This window comes from Archocentrus centrarchus, chromosome 15, assembly GCF_007364275.1.
Source record: "Archocentrus centrarchus isolate MPI-CPG fArcCen1 chromosome 15, fArcCen1, whole genome shotgun sequence".
NCBI classification, from domain to species: domain Eukaryota; kingdom Metazoa; phylum Chordata; class Actinopteri; order Cichliformes; family Cichlidae; genus Archocentrus; species Archocentrus centrarchus.
In genome coordinates this window covers 9,438,294-9,452,308 of record NC_044360.1, presented here as the reverse complement: position 1 = coordinate 9,452,308, position 14,015 = coordinate 9,438,294, and the positions used below count along the sequence as shown (strand labels likewise).

The following is a 14,015-nucleotide window of genomic DNA, read 5'->3' as shown; positions in this document are numbered from 1 at the left end:
ATATGTGGGTCCATCTGCTGCGAAGACCTCGTTGAAGCATGAATGGGGGTTGGGTTGGGGATCATGGATCGTGACCCATTTATTTGAAGGCTGCCAGATGTGCATGAGACAATCACTGGAGAGGCCATCTACTGTTATTTTAGTTAGAACAGTAGATGGATTTTGTGTTCTGGCAGAATTTGTTGTGTGAAATGTGTTGCAATTACAGTATCTCTCTTTCTCTCAACTAATGAGTTATCAAAAACACTTTATGATAACTGCGCAATTCAGTCATTTTATTTGCCACTTCTGGACATGTATTAGCAGGAATATTGAGACTTGTGCCCCCTCACAATGCATCGTTTTCTCTTTCCCACACATCTTTCGCAGTCAAGGAATGACCAACATTACAGCGTTATTTGAAAAATGTACAGAGACATTTCCATCCCGTCAGAGACAAACTCATGAGCTGTCCTGACTGTTTTCTCCCAGCAGTTCCATGAGAGTCTCCTGGTCGGAAAACTCTTGAAGTGAGGAGTTCATCTCGTCCAGAAGATCTTCTCCCAGCAGGAAGCTTTTTACATCGTGCAGAGTCATGCCGATCCGGTGGTCTGTAATACGATCCTGGGCAAAGTTGTAGGTCCGAATCTTCTCTGATCTGCCTTTAGTGCCAATCTGGAGGAGGCAAAGCATGCTTTCAATTTTCATTCATTTTTCACGCATTGTTTCAGAATTTTTGTATTGTTTATTCTTCCCAGCAACAAAACCATTAATATACCATCTGTGTTTTCATTATATTTTGACATTAACCAGTCACATTCAATATCATATCAGTATTTTAGGAAGACAGCATTGCATCTGTATTTTATATTTTATTGTCTCCGCCTGTGGGTTACCTTTAACTGTCCTTTGTATCTCACTGTGTCCCACCTGTATTTTCCGCTGGTTGTAGCGTTTGCTGGTCTCCTCTTCCAGCTTCATGCTGTACAGTTTTGCTCTCAGAGCCTTCATGGCTTTCTCCTTGTTCTTCAGTTGGGACCGCTCCTGCTGGCACTCTGCTACCACACCTGCCCAATGCACAAGCATGCATTAAAGCTCTACGTTATTGCATGAATGTTGACTTGTATTTATGTTAAACACTTTTGGTTGTCAAAAGGTGGTACATTGAAACAAAAAATCCTATTCAATCACCACTTTGTCACCTCTTTTTAAGAGTCTATCAAAAATAGACTTTTTCCAATTTGGGAAAAGATTGAAAGATGCCCTAAAACCCACATTTGCTATGAAATGCATTCAGTCATGTGCTGTTTCCAGGTTTTACCTGTAGGAAGATGAACTATTCTGACTGCGCTGTCTGTGGTATTGACATGTTGACCTCCAGCTCCACTCGCCCTCTTAGTGTCTATCCTCAGGTCCTTTGGGTTTATTGTAAAAGAGATCTGACAAGAACACACACAATCCATAACTTATATATATATATATATATATATATATATATATATATATATATATATATATATATATATATATATATATATATATATATATATATATGTATATAAGCAGCTGAAAACAACAAAACTCCTTAATTACATATTAAAAAACAAACAAGAAATGGGCAAATGGGAGCAAAAAATAGAATCTAAATCTCTTGAGTTAAAGCAAAATAAAATAATCATTCATATTCTGGCAATTTTTTGATGATTTCTTTGAGTAAATGGAGCTGTTTTAACAGCCTCTTTGTTTGGATTTGCACCATCCATCTATCCAGTGCAGTCATACCTCAGTGGGCTGGGGCAACACAGCCACAGTCATGGTGCTGGTGTGCATCCGACCCTGTTTTTCAGTCTTGGGAACCCTCTGAACTCGATGAACCCCAGCCTCAAACTTCATCCTTTTGTAGCTCTGAGGCCCACTGATACTAGCTGAGGCGTGACGTAGTCCACCTGGTTATAGGTGAGCAGTAAATATCAACAGTCAGCTGATGTAAGCAGGTAGATTTGCTTTATATTCTCAGTACAAACTGGTGCAATTTAGAGGCTCAGGTCAAAGACAGTGTTTAGTATTTTGATAGTATACAGTGCTTAAAAATGTATTAGATCACCACCCAATGTAAGGCTTTTGCCAGAGTTGCCCTAAATTAACAGTATGATTAAAGTATTTGATTTGGTGTATGCTTTTAGATTGAAAAAAAAAAAATCGACCTTTTCTGTGGCACAGCAAGATCTCCCCCTTGTGTTTGGTATCAGGTATTGAAATATTAAAAAAGTAAAACCTCGGGACTTTGCCTTTTTTTTTGTAAACATACTTTTTTATTTGAATACATTTTTAAAATATAGTTTATTTTTCATATGTCATCTCACACCCTGTATTTCAGTCACTAGCTGAAAAACTACCAAAAGCCATCCTTTTATGTGGAAGCGACACATGAACGTGAGTTCACTGATTCTGACAGACACTAAACAACAGAATCTCCTTACTAAAGCATTAAAATGACCACATGATTGAGACCACTGATAAAAATAAGTCTGATGCAATTCAAACTTGTGCGCCCAATTCCTGTTTTCTAAAGTCATCAAAGATGTTCCACCCCAGAAAAAGAACGGGTCAAAGAGACCATTAAAAGGCCAAAATGACCATGACATTCATCCCATGATGAGTGTATGTAAATTTCTGATCACAACAGTAATTAGGCTTTTCTTAAAAGGGTTAACCCTAATACGACAGAAATTAAAAATTTACATGAAGCTGAAAAACTAAATGTGTGGAAGATTCTGACTCTTCATTATGCTTGTAATCAAAGTGACTGTGTTCACTGACCTAGCTCACTGGTCGTGTACTCCAGGACATCGAAGGACCAGCTGTGGTGCTGAGCGAAGCCCTGGTACATGTCAAAGACCTTAAGAGGAGAGGAGGACATGAAAGTTGGGATATAGAAAAAAAACCTTTTCCCTTTATTCTTTATTGCAGGTGGCACATGCTTCTGTGAATAGGAGCATTCATGATGTAAAAATCCTGTTTTGGTGCGCTCCAGTACCAATATTAAATGTGCTCCAAGAGGAGTTTAAAATAACCCATATGCATATGTATTTTCTGACCTCGGCAGTGAACAGCATCGCTTCTTGACCCCCGACACCAGCGGTGACCTCCAGGATTAGGTCACTCAGATCAGTCTCCTCCTCTGGAATCAATAGATCCAAAATCTGATTGATGATCCAAGTTGATTAACAAAGAGAGATGTGATAATGCGTCAGCTGTGTGGCAAGTGTAATGACACTGAAACTGCAAAACAGAAACACTGTCAGTGTGCTCATTAACATTTAACAATAGTTCTGGTGAAACTTTAATATCACAAAGTCTTCTCTTCTGCTGTTTTTACACAAAAGTGAAAAATCATAGTTCTACCTTTTGTCTAAGAGCTTGAATATCTTCCAAACAACCTTCTCTCTCCACCTCAGCCAGTTCTCGCAAAGATGGGTCTTCATCTTTGAGGGAAAAACAAACATACAGTAAATCGGAGCAGCATGCAGCCAGAAATGTTGCCAGAATTTTCTATTTTTTTGACCATGATCTCAGAGTAATCTTCCTGATGCTGCTCTCACAAAGTAAAAGCACCTATGACTTAGTAACTTGACATCTTTCTCCACAAACCTTTCAGGAGCATCTCAGTCTCTGCAATCTCTTTTTGCTTGGAGTCCAGCTCTTTGATGGTCTGGATAAGAGGAGCCAGCAGGGACACTTTGGTCCTCTTGGCCTTCAGTTCATCCTCGCCGCACTGCTCCTCACCCACATTGACACTGAGAGCTTGTAAAGATTCGCTGTACTCTGCCTCTGTCTTCTTCAGGTGCTCCTGCAGAGACTTCCTGCCAAAAAGCTCATTCACCGATAGCAACTTCACCATCAGTGGCGTACTGATGTAAAGAGTCCTTGTAGTTCTATTTTCAACAGTTTGGCCTAAGAAATGTTGCGGTTTTTGAAAACGAGGTATCCATAGATTATAGGCAGATGCTTTTCCTCTCAGCACACAGTTTACAAGTCTTCTGTAAGCCATTTTACATGTAGATGTAGGTGGCAGGTTCACAGTGTAGCAAACAGACCGTTATATGACTTGGTTTTTGCCTTCCTCTAGTCCATTTGGCCAAAATTTCATTCAGAAAATGTCAGATTTAGTATTTATTTATGTTTTAACAAAAATACATTCCCCCCAGATGATAATGAGATAGAGCCAGTACACCGGAAAGTAATCCTTTGATTCGGTTTGTATATAATACGACAGTGATAACTTTATTTTCACGAATCTTTCAATTTTGTAACAGTTTCGAGTCAGTGGTGTGACTGCTAAACCCAACGACACATTATTCGTTTGGATTTAGAAAATCTTTGATGAAACTTGACTGCTGGCCGGTGTTTTTGCACTTAAGGTGAATTTCGACATAAACAATATATTAAAATCTGATAAGGTAAACAGCTCACTGAAGATTCCCAGCTAGCTCAATGTGATCCTGAAATCAAACTTCCAACTGCCAAAAGCCTCCGTCCATTTTGTCCCGTTAGCGGTGGCTATAGCGAAACAGGCTCCAGTCCTAAATAATTTAAACACGGTTTAGAAACTGATTATTAGCATTAGTTACGAACAGCCCGCTTCTTTCCCACCTTCCTGAAGGGCGCAGACATATTGAATATTTTCTTCTTTTCTGGTATTTTCTTCGGTTGGCAAACAGCTTTACGGTAAACTGCTGCCACCTTCTGGATTGTGCTGTGTATTGGACGTGACTTTAATAAATACGAGAAACTGAAGCACAGGCTACTCCACATGGTCTGGAATCAGCTGTTTACTAGTTCAGATTATATAATCTCACTTCCCATAATATGATTTTGCATTTCTCTTTCCAGGTGGTAAATAATAATAATAATAATATAATCAAATCCTGCTGTTCCCCTCAGGTTATGTCACAGTAGGCCTACTAGGCCATGCATGCTTATTGTAGTAATGTCTACCTTTATTTTACCTTTTTCATTCTGTTCTGATTTCATTATGACTATTTAATTAATTAATCCTGAAGATAGTTTGAGATATTTGCACTGGGGTCATTCCATCTCAAATCACTCTGGGCTGTCTGCTTGACTATCTCCAATTTGTCTAAAAATGGTCCAAATGTAAATAATGATTGTTGTCACAGCAATCATTACATATCATATGATAGTTTGAGCACACACTAACAAAACAATTCACACGGCAAAAGATAACTAGTGACAATTTATGGTATAAAGTTAAATTCACAAGAATCTTCTTCTGTGAACAATGATCCAAGTTAATATTAATCATTAAATTTACTAAATTTTTCACCCTTGATTAAGTTGGCAAGAAAATAAAAAGCCTTGTCCTATCGAGTAAATATTACTCAAAGGGACAAGACAAATATAAATATAAGAGATACTGCCAGAAATTGTGTTTAAGAAATACATTTTAATGAATTTATTTTAATGTAATAAATCATTGATCACTAAGATAAATGCACCCTCTTTTCTAAAACTGGTATAAAATATCAAAAATGAATATTATTTTCTGTGTTCACTGAGGTAAACAATCATTAATCAACATCACGCCTGCTTTCAGAATTTTAACTTGTAAAATGACACTTTTAAAATAAAAAAAACACACAAAAAATTTTAAAGGCAAAGGGGAAAATTTAGTGGGGATCATCACAGTCGGGGATTTAATGATGATGAGTAACAAACTTAATTTGAGTGCATTTCTATTTTTTGTGCATTGTAGGTTTATCTTACTTTTTGTATCTAATTGGTGAAACTAATTAGACTTGTATAATCCTGCCACCACTAATTACAAAGGCTACTTAAGTTTTAATTGACTGGTGGGGAGTTTCAGGTAACCTCTCATGGGGTTTGGAGTCACTGATATTGCATGTGAGCTGTAGGCCCCCCACCCCCACCCCACCCCCACCCAAATTTAACCAAATTACTAATTTAAACTAGAAAAAGCATTTCCTGAAGAAAATGCACTGTGAATGCTGCAAGCTGAAAGATTGCAGCTGAAATGTTAAGAAACGCTTCAAAGAGCTGAAACTTTATTTGCTGAATGAGCTTCAACAGCTGAACTGCTGAACTGCTGAATAGCTGAACTGCTGAACAGCTGGATAGATGAAAGGCTTGGCTTTATTTTAAAGCTTAAATGGTGTCTCTAGCTGAATGTATGCTGAAGATATTCTATTTCAAATCACAGCTGAACAGCTGGACTGCTGGACAGCTGAACTGCTGAATAGCTGAACTGCTGAACAGCTGGACTGCTGGACAGCTGAATAGCTGAACTGCTGAACAGCTGGACTGCTGGACAGCTGAATAGCTGAAAGGCTTGGCTTTATTTTAAAGCCTAAATGGTGTCTCTAGCTGAAATGCCAGGAAATGCTCCAAAGAGCTTAAATCTGGCTGAAAGAGTTTAAGCTGGTGAATGAATGCTCAATGCTCAAAAGTTTGGAGTAAAGTGGGACTTGAACCTGCTCTATCTGCTTCTTGTGCATTGATGGTCTCCTTTTCTACCACTGAGCCAACAGTAGTGTCACACAAGCAGTGAGGTTTGCAAGCATACATATTGGAGAGCTGTGCCAAGCTGAATGCTTGTAAATGCACAAATTGAAAACACCTGCCAGGTGCATTGCTTACCTGCTGAGATGCATGCACTCTGTCAAATTTGCCTCGGCGCACCTGTCAAATAACTGCTTCTAAGTCAAAAACCATAGCTTCTATCAAAATCATTTTTTAACTGTGAGCGTCACAAGGACCTGCTCTAAACAGTGGTGTAATTTTTATTTTCCTGGGCTCAAAAGTGTGGCCGTGGGAGCAGTTTAAGGTGCCGTTTACACGAAGCCGTTTTCACTGGAAACGGTGTCGTTTTGATGCGTTTCAGCCTTTCGTTTACACGATGGCGTTTCAGAAACGATCCGCGTTTACACGAGGACATGTGAAACGATGAAAACGATGTAGTTCCCATGCCAGGCCACAAGTTGGCGTTGGTTTTCTCTTTGCAGTTTGTTTACGCAAGACGCGCATGCGTGGAGTGACACAGTAGGTAGTGCGGCAAATTGTTCATTACTTACAAAACGGCCAATGTGAGAGGTTTTGTGTGGACAGATGATGAGGTTGGATCGCTGCTGCACACAACGCTGAATTACAAAACGGTAAAAACACAGGAAAAGCATAAGAAGCACTTGTGAATCCGCGAGTGCTGTTTATCAGTTTGCGCGTGCGCGAAAAACTGGCCGTCGCAACCATAGTGCGCATGTGCGAGTCCAGCGTTTTCAAATCACCCCGGTTTCAAGTGTTTACACGAAAACGCAAGCCGGTGCGTTTCTGAAACGCTCCACTCTGGACCCCGTTTCTGAAACACATCGTTTTCACTCTGTTGTCGTGTAAACAGGAGGGCGAAACGCATCAAAACGACACCGTTGTCGTGTAAACGCAAGGCCGAAACGCATCAAAACGCCACCGTTTCAAAATGAAAACGGTCTCGTGTAAACGGCACCTAAAAAAGGTGCTCATTTCTGCTTTGGAGAAAATCACCTCTCTGAAATTACTATGGAGGTTAATGAAGGAGTTGGAAAATGATGGCTGTAGCGCAAAGAGTGGACACAGTGGCAGTTTAAAAATAAATTTTCCACCTGAAAGTTTTGAAGTCTCCCACTCTAGCAAACGCAATACACAACCATTATAAACTCTGAAACGGCTGGAAAAAAAACACCTTAAACTTAAACGCTCACTGTGCTTAAACCGTAAAAGATTTTAAAACACCAAGTAATAGCTGAATAGCTGAAAGGCTTGGCTTCATTTTAAAGCTTAAATGGTTTTTCTAGCTGAAAGTATGCTGAAGTTATTAGCTTTTAAAGCCTGAAAGGATTTTAAAAGGATCTGAAACTTCCCCATTCATTTGGAATGGCAAAAATGAAGATTATAAAAAGTTCAATATCTTAAAAAGTATAAAGGTTACAAAAAAGAAAAGTAATAGCATAAATCTCCAGAACATGCGTGGGAGCATCACCACCTGGATGGGAAACTGCACCAAGCAGGACTTCATGGCCCTAAAAAGGGTGGTTCGTTCAGCTGAACGGACCATCAGAACCACCCTCCCCAACCTGCAGGACATTTACACCAAGCAGTGCAGGCTGAGGGCCATGAAGATCCTAAAACAGCCCAGCCACCCCGGACACTCTCTCTTCTCCCTGCTCCCATCAGGCCGGCGTTACCGCTGCCTGAGGGCTAAGACTGAAAGGTTGAAGAAGAGTTTTTACCCACAAGCCATCTGTCTGCTAAACTCTGAGCCTTAACTGGACCATTATTGCACAATGTAAATATTATAATTTATAATCTATAATTCCACGTAAAAGTGTGTATAGTGTATAGTATATAGAGTATAGTGTATAGTGTGAATTACTTTTTTATTTTTATTCTTCTTATTTATATGTGTGTGTATATATGGTTGCAGGTACAAAATACATTTCACTGTGCATTGTACTGTGTATAACTGTGCATGTGACAAATAAACACTATCTTAATCTTAATCTTAAAACGTTTTGATACCAGAACGGTGTCTGTAGCCTAAACGCTGCTTGAGTTTTTAGCGACCGAAGGTTTTTGGAGTACAAGAACAATACTGTGAATGCTTTGCAGCATTCATTACTGTGAATGCTGCAAAGCAAACTAAAAAAATGATCTTTGTAGCCTTTCCAAGACCATTTAAATGAGGTCACTTGAGCATTTCTGTTGACTTTAAACTGTTTTGAAATGTATCTGGGACAGGTTTCAACCAGAATGACTAGACCTGTGAATTAGAGTTTGAAAACAGGATCAAGGGACTAAACTCACTAGAATGTCCTCCAGTATGCAAATTGACCCACACATACAGCTTTACCGACCCTTTCTCATGTTTCCCCCAGTTGTTCAACATTTCCTCTGTTTCACTGTCTTTTAAATTTATTATCATTACACAGACATCTTAATGTCTGGTTATGACTTAAATAACTGAAAAGTATAAAAGGAAACAGCTGAGAGACTGTCTGATATAAGCCGACAGTACATCCCCCCCAGCTTCCCCCACTGGTTTCAGAGAAAAACCCACTTAACACATTCCAGCCAGGGTGTGAACTTAACTGTCCTGGAGATTATCAGTCTATAGATCTTTTGTTTGTCAAGCAGTGGAAATTCTAGCAGAAGTGGGGAAAAGAATGTCATATTTATGTTTCCCACATATAAGAATTGGCTCAATAAAGCTCAGTTGACCACTATTCCTGTTTCTGTTTAAAAGTTTGAGGCATCCTGAAATGGGGAAGTTTGTAAAAATGCAGCATTTCAGTCACAAAGATTCATCAGCTGCACTAAATAAACACCATTACTGTGGGTCTTTCAGCTTTTCACAAACTTAAAAAGGAACCTACTTGTACTAATGCACTGATATATTGATCCAGCTATCTCTAAATAATGAATTGATAATTAAATTGTTAATGAGCTGATAAAGCTATGGCCATTAGTTATCTGTTGTCTAATTGCTCAAAGATTGTGCGATCAAGATATGATTTTAATTCCCCCCCCGGCACGTCATCGGATTAATTAACATCGAAACAAATTATCTATACATGTCGGTATCAGCTACCGATTATAGCTCAGTATTTCAGCATCCCTACTTTTATTTTATACTATAAGCAACATAAAACTATTCAATAATAACTCGAAATTCAAGCTGCATCATGAAGACAACCAACATACTAACTTTAAAAAGATTTTAAACGTTTAATTGTGTACCATGACGTGCCTTAGAAAATATATATTTAGAAATGTTTTTTTTTGTGTTTGCGTGTTTGTTGACAACAAAATCTACTATGTGCAAAAATATACCAATTTCATAGCCCGATTTTCAAATCGGCTAGTGTTTAGCTACTTCTTATGCTTAATTACGTGAGAAATGGCTTTGTTTACACTGGTTTCAAAAGCGGAAAGGCGCTCAGAAAGGCCATATCTTTTTCATCAGTTTCGCACTGTGAGCACGTTCATTGCGTGGTGACGTCAAGGAAGACTGACGCCAGCTCTCATTGGTTGGCGTTTTAAAGAGGTAACCTCCCCCCCCGCATTGTGATTGGTTTGCGCCTTTTGCGCACCGATTTCAAAAGAGAAGCAGAGTCTGGCGGATTTTCAGTTGAGGAGCATTTAATTTCAGAGGAACGGGCGTGAGGCAAAACGACACTTCTGCGCTTTTAAGAAGACTTTGTTGGATAACGATATCACAACCGTAAGGTAAGACGGGTCGTGTACTGTTTCTGACCTTCTAACAGTTCTCGGTAGCGGAATTGTTCCGCTTGCAGTATGGAGAGTACCTCGTAAGCAGCTTCTTAGTTACAAACTACTTACCGCATTACCAACTGTAAGCGCTTAAATGTAGCTCGGTAGTGTTACCGAATTTAATTTAACGCCGATCACACACCTGTTTATTAAACTTCATGTTATTTTAATAAGAAATTTAACTAAAAACGGGTGAAAACCGAGTATCTTCACGTCATCGCTATATTTCCGCCAAATCTGCATCGCGCCAAAATCAACAGCTTGGAAAACCATCTTATTAAAGGGTTTTCAACCTTTGTTTCCCGTTGAACAACAACCTTTATGTAGTTTCTTTATTCCTTATTAAGTAGCTCAGTAGTTAATTTTACTGCCGTCAAGCCAATGTGTGTGCTAGTTAGCTTGCGCAGAGAGGTCTTATTTTCATCCATGTACATCGCCTATAAACCTAATATAATCTTATTTGTCTTCTTTATGCAGAAATCTGCATAGTATATGTCTCACTGTAAGGGAATCATCATGAAGAATCTTGCGTACGACTCTCCTAGAACCAACAATATGGAGAAAGTCTCTGCTGTGGAGCCCAAAACTTCCCCGGTAAAAGAGCCCTCCCCCATCAAACCTCAGTGCTCTCTTGTAAGCGTGACCACGGTGGTGTTCTCTCCCAAGAACACCAGTGCAATCCACAACAAGGAAAACAGCACTGGCATGGTGCACAACAGGACTCTGGAGTTTGAGGACAGCGGGTATCTGTCTCTGCAAAACAGTCACATTGAGAGTCCTCATGAGAACGAAGTGGATGACCACATCCTGGAAAAGCCCACAGTAGTGCTGCCCGCTGCTTCTCCTTCAAAATGTCAAGAAAAGAACACACCTAGTCAACTGGAGGCAATCTGCACTCCCGTGGATCGTCCTCGGAGAAGAACTGCAGCATACTCATTGTCATCCACCCCCTCCGACCATCACAGCAACACCAACCTGCCTATACTGAACTTCCAGCGGGTTGTGTGTGACGAGCTAGCTAAGAGCTTTGACAAGAATAAGAGGTAAGATTTTGATGTTTCTTTTGATTGGGTATTTCTCTGGATTGGTTTACACTTGTGACTATAAAATGCGGTTGCCTTTCTGTTTTAGGTATGACTGGAGCATCGTCCAAAAGGTTGCAGATGATTTTCTTTTGGATCGGGTGATTGGACGTCAGATGGGCTTGGAGTACGTCGATATCTTTCAATGTCTGCTGGCCAGAAACATGAGATGTATCCTGACAAACATCCTGGCCTTACTGGAAGACTTGGACCTCGTTAGGTAAACTACAAATCCTTCACTTTGTGTACAGATGCTATGATATAGTTCCATCTGAATATACGTGTTTGGCAATAAAGTTTTGGAGGAATATTTAATGAAAATAATTGTCCAGATTTCTTTTCTTTTTGTTTTTTTTTTTGTTTTTTTTTTTTTATCTTTGTAACTGATATTTTTGTACCTCTTATTCAATATGTGTTCATTTTTCTCACTTCACAGCTGTAAGAAAGTGAGCAGGACTTGGAGGAAGATCATCTGTGAGGACACAGCAGCTAGGAGGAGGTGCCAACGAGCTGAGCAAGAACTCAGGGTGAGAAAACTTGTGCAACATGACACACATTCAGATGACACTTTTGTGCTTCAGGCCACCAGTGAGATTCTTGTCAAGTAGTTTATGTCTTAAAGATTGCAACTTACAGTATAGGTTGCAAAGGTATTTAAAAAACAGTTGTGCATATCTGGAAAGTTAAGCTGGTGGCCCTCAACAGCAATAATAGAAGAAGCATTAGCAGCATAAATGAGACCAAAGTAGCATTTTTATTTAGTTCTTTTTTTTTTTTCTAACAATGCCAATATCAATATGCAGCTGATTGTTAATAAACTACAGATGTGCTAATATCTTATTTATTAATTTTTAGGAATCAAGGAGTTCTCTGAGACAGAGGGGTGTTGGTCTGACGAGAGATTTGGCCGTCTCCAGGGTGGTGCTGTCCTGCATGCAGACCATGGCTTCCTCAAAGGCTCAATCTTCATCCTCCTCTTCCAGCTGTATTATCACCAGACGAGCTGCCAGCTCACAGAAGGGCAGCACACCCAACTCCCACTACTCCAGGTTCGATGAGTACATGCAGGTGAGTTGTTTTTTTTTTTTTTTTAATATATATAGAATGATTCATCTTTTCTTTGATGCATCAGAGCACTGCAAACAAACCTAAACAGTTTGCTGAATGCTAAGATAGTGTCACTGATTTTGTTTGGTTTTGGGTTTAATAGCGCTGATTGCAATAAATGTACAGAAACTTCTCTAATTCAAACAGAACATCAGCTTTCCAAATAAAATTGTTTAAAAACTAAGGAGAGCAAGTACATGTTTTCCACTGTAGAAAATGCATTAATGTTCTTTATAGCTTTGTTTTTAACAAGCCTCTGTTTCGTTCTGTCCAGGCTGCCAGCACTCTGAAGCAACACGAATCCCTTCGTGCCTGCAGACGCTGCGGCTCACCAGCGAAACATCTGGATGAGGTTCAGAAGGCCACGTGCACGAGCCTCAGTTGTCTCTTCGTCTTCTGCACCTGCTGTCAAGAGGCTTTCCATGGCTCGACCCCCTGCCGAACCGTGACACCCCGAGCCCACTTCCACAAGACGGCTCCGCTCATACCCGGGAGCGCTCGCAGCAAGAGAAACATCAGGCGCTTGTGACTGAGGCTTTGTCGATTTTATTCACAGCCTTTTTTTTTTTTTTTTTTAAATGAGATGTTTGCCTCTGAGCTGGGAGCGTTTCCAGTAGCACTGTCCAGACTTCGGACAAGGGGGAATGTTTTTATACAAGTTTTTCCTGAAATTTGCTCCACTACATGCACTTTTACTAATACTTGTATATGGAAGTCAACACTGAGAGAAAAACTCAAAGAACTACAAAGACAATCAACCACAAAATATAACCTGACTGTGAGAATATGCCAAAAGTAAAAATAAAGACTTTTATTTTGTTTTAATTCAAATGTATGTAAATATATTGTAATGTAACTCTTAATTTGCTGTTAAGTAGTTTTAAATAAATTTTGATCCTCAGGAAGGAAGTATTTTAAGTACTTAGGTTTATTGGATTGTACTGCATTTCCTGTAAATAGATTGTTGCTTAAAAAAAAAATCTCACCTTGTGTTATATTTTTTGTGTGTGTGTGTTTAACACTGCATTCATCTTGCAGCAACTGGAAATACCTTCTATGGTCATTACTTTTATTTGCCATGAGAAGAGATGTGTTTTTGGTAAGCTGCCATAAGTTTTTATATGTGGTGTGTCATAGACCATACTACTTTTTAACAGTGTGAAAAGCAAAGAGTAGGCCCCTCTTACTGGATAAGTTTGAGCTGTGTGTACGTGCACACACCTGTCTGGTCCAAATGTCAGTCTTTCTGATTCCAAGTGGTATTAGAGCTAAAAAAAAAACATACCAACTCAAACTGTGTAAATGTAAAATTTTACCTAGTTCAGTTTGACACTTCAATAAGTCAGTACAATTTTATCTAATGGCGCCATTTCAAAATAGCAGTCATCCTGAGACACTTACAGTAAGGTATAGAACCAACAGTATTGGAGAGGGAAAACCTCAGCCATCAGATGATCCCATGCTTCCCAAGAGGCTTCTGGTAGAACCAGACTTGGAGTGGGAGCT

General features: G+C 39.5%; 2 protein-coding genes across 4 annotated transcripts; one reads left to right on the top strand and one right to left on the bottom strand.

Annotated features, from left to right (window-relative positions):
* Positions 1 to 241: 241 nt before the first annotated feature.
* On the bottom strand, positions 242 to 4,710 carry mtrf1l (mitochondrial translational release factor 1-like). Of its 2 annotated transcripts, none has more exons than XM_030748313.1 (8): positions 3,631 to 4,710; positions 3,385 to 3,464; positions 3,078 to 3,182; positions 2,800 to 2,878; positions 1,762 to 1,925; positions 1,301 to 1,418; positions 910 to 1,046; positions 242 to 654 (listed from the first exon to the last, which is right to left on the bottom strand). In XM_030748313.1, exons 1-8 carry the CDS (start codon positions 4,028 to 4,030, stop codon positions 442 to 444), a joined length of 1,296 nt encoding a protein of 431 aa, XP_030604173.1. In that variant the 5' UTR covers positions 4,031 to 4,710; the 3' UTR covers positions 242 to 441. The 2 variants fall into 2 exon arrangements, with proteins under 2 accessions (XP_030604173.1, XP_030604174.1); XM_030748314.1 differs by having other exon boundaries at positions 3,078 to 3,160; positions 3,631 to 3,686.
* A 5,426-nt stretch (positions 4,711 to 10,136) lies between these two features.
* On the top strand, positions 10,137 to 13,407 carry fbxo5 (F-box protein 5). Of its 2 annotated transcripts, XM_030748481.1 has the most exons (6): positions 10,137 to 10,275; positions 10,798 to 11,363; positions 11,452 to 11,622; positions 11,839 to 11,929; positions 12,258 to 12,470; positions 12,784 to 13,038. In XM_030748481.1, the coding sequence occupies exons 2-6, from the start codon at positions 10,813 to 10,815 to the stop codon at positions 13,036 to 13,038; spliced, it is 1,281 nt and encodes a 426-aa protein (XP_030604341.1). In that variant the 5' UTR covers positions 10,137 to 10,275; positions 10,798 to 10,812. The 2 variants fall into 2 exon arrangements, with proteins under 2 accessions (XP_030604341.1, XP_030604342.1); XM_030748482.1 differs by lacking the exon at positions 10,137 to 10,275 and having other exon boundaries at positions 10,813 to 11,363; positions 12,784 to 13,407.
* Positions 13,408 to 14,015: the final 608 nt, after the last annotated feature.

Coding starts and splice junctions, on each gene's coding strand:
- mtrf1l (XM_030748313.1), bottom strand. CDS start 4,030: ATGGCTTACAGAAGACTTGTAAACTGTGTGCTGAGAGGAAAAGCATCT. Junction 1,047..1,300: donor AATAGTTCATCTTCCTACAG/GTAAAACCTGGA, acceptor TGCATTGGGCAG/GTGTGGTAGCAGAGTGCCAG. Junction 655..909: donor ACAACCAGCGGAAAATACAG/GTGGGACACAGT, acceptor TGCCTCCTCCAG/ATTGGCACTAAAGGCAGATC.
- fbxo5 (XM_030748482.1), top strand. CDS start 10,813: ATGTCTCACTGTAAGGGAATCATCATGAAGAATCTTGCGTACGACTCT. Junction 11,364..11,451: donor AGCTTTGACAAGAATAAGAG/GTAAGATTTTGA, acceptor TTTCTGTTTTAG/GTATGACTGGAGCATCGTCC. Junction 11,623..11,838: donor GAAGACTTGGACCTCGTTAG/GTAAACTACAAA, acceptor CTCACTTCACAG/CTGTAAGAAAGTGAGCAGGA.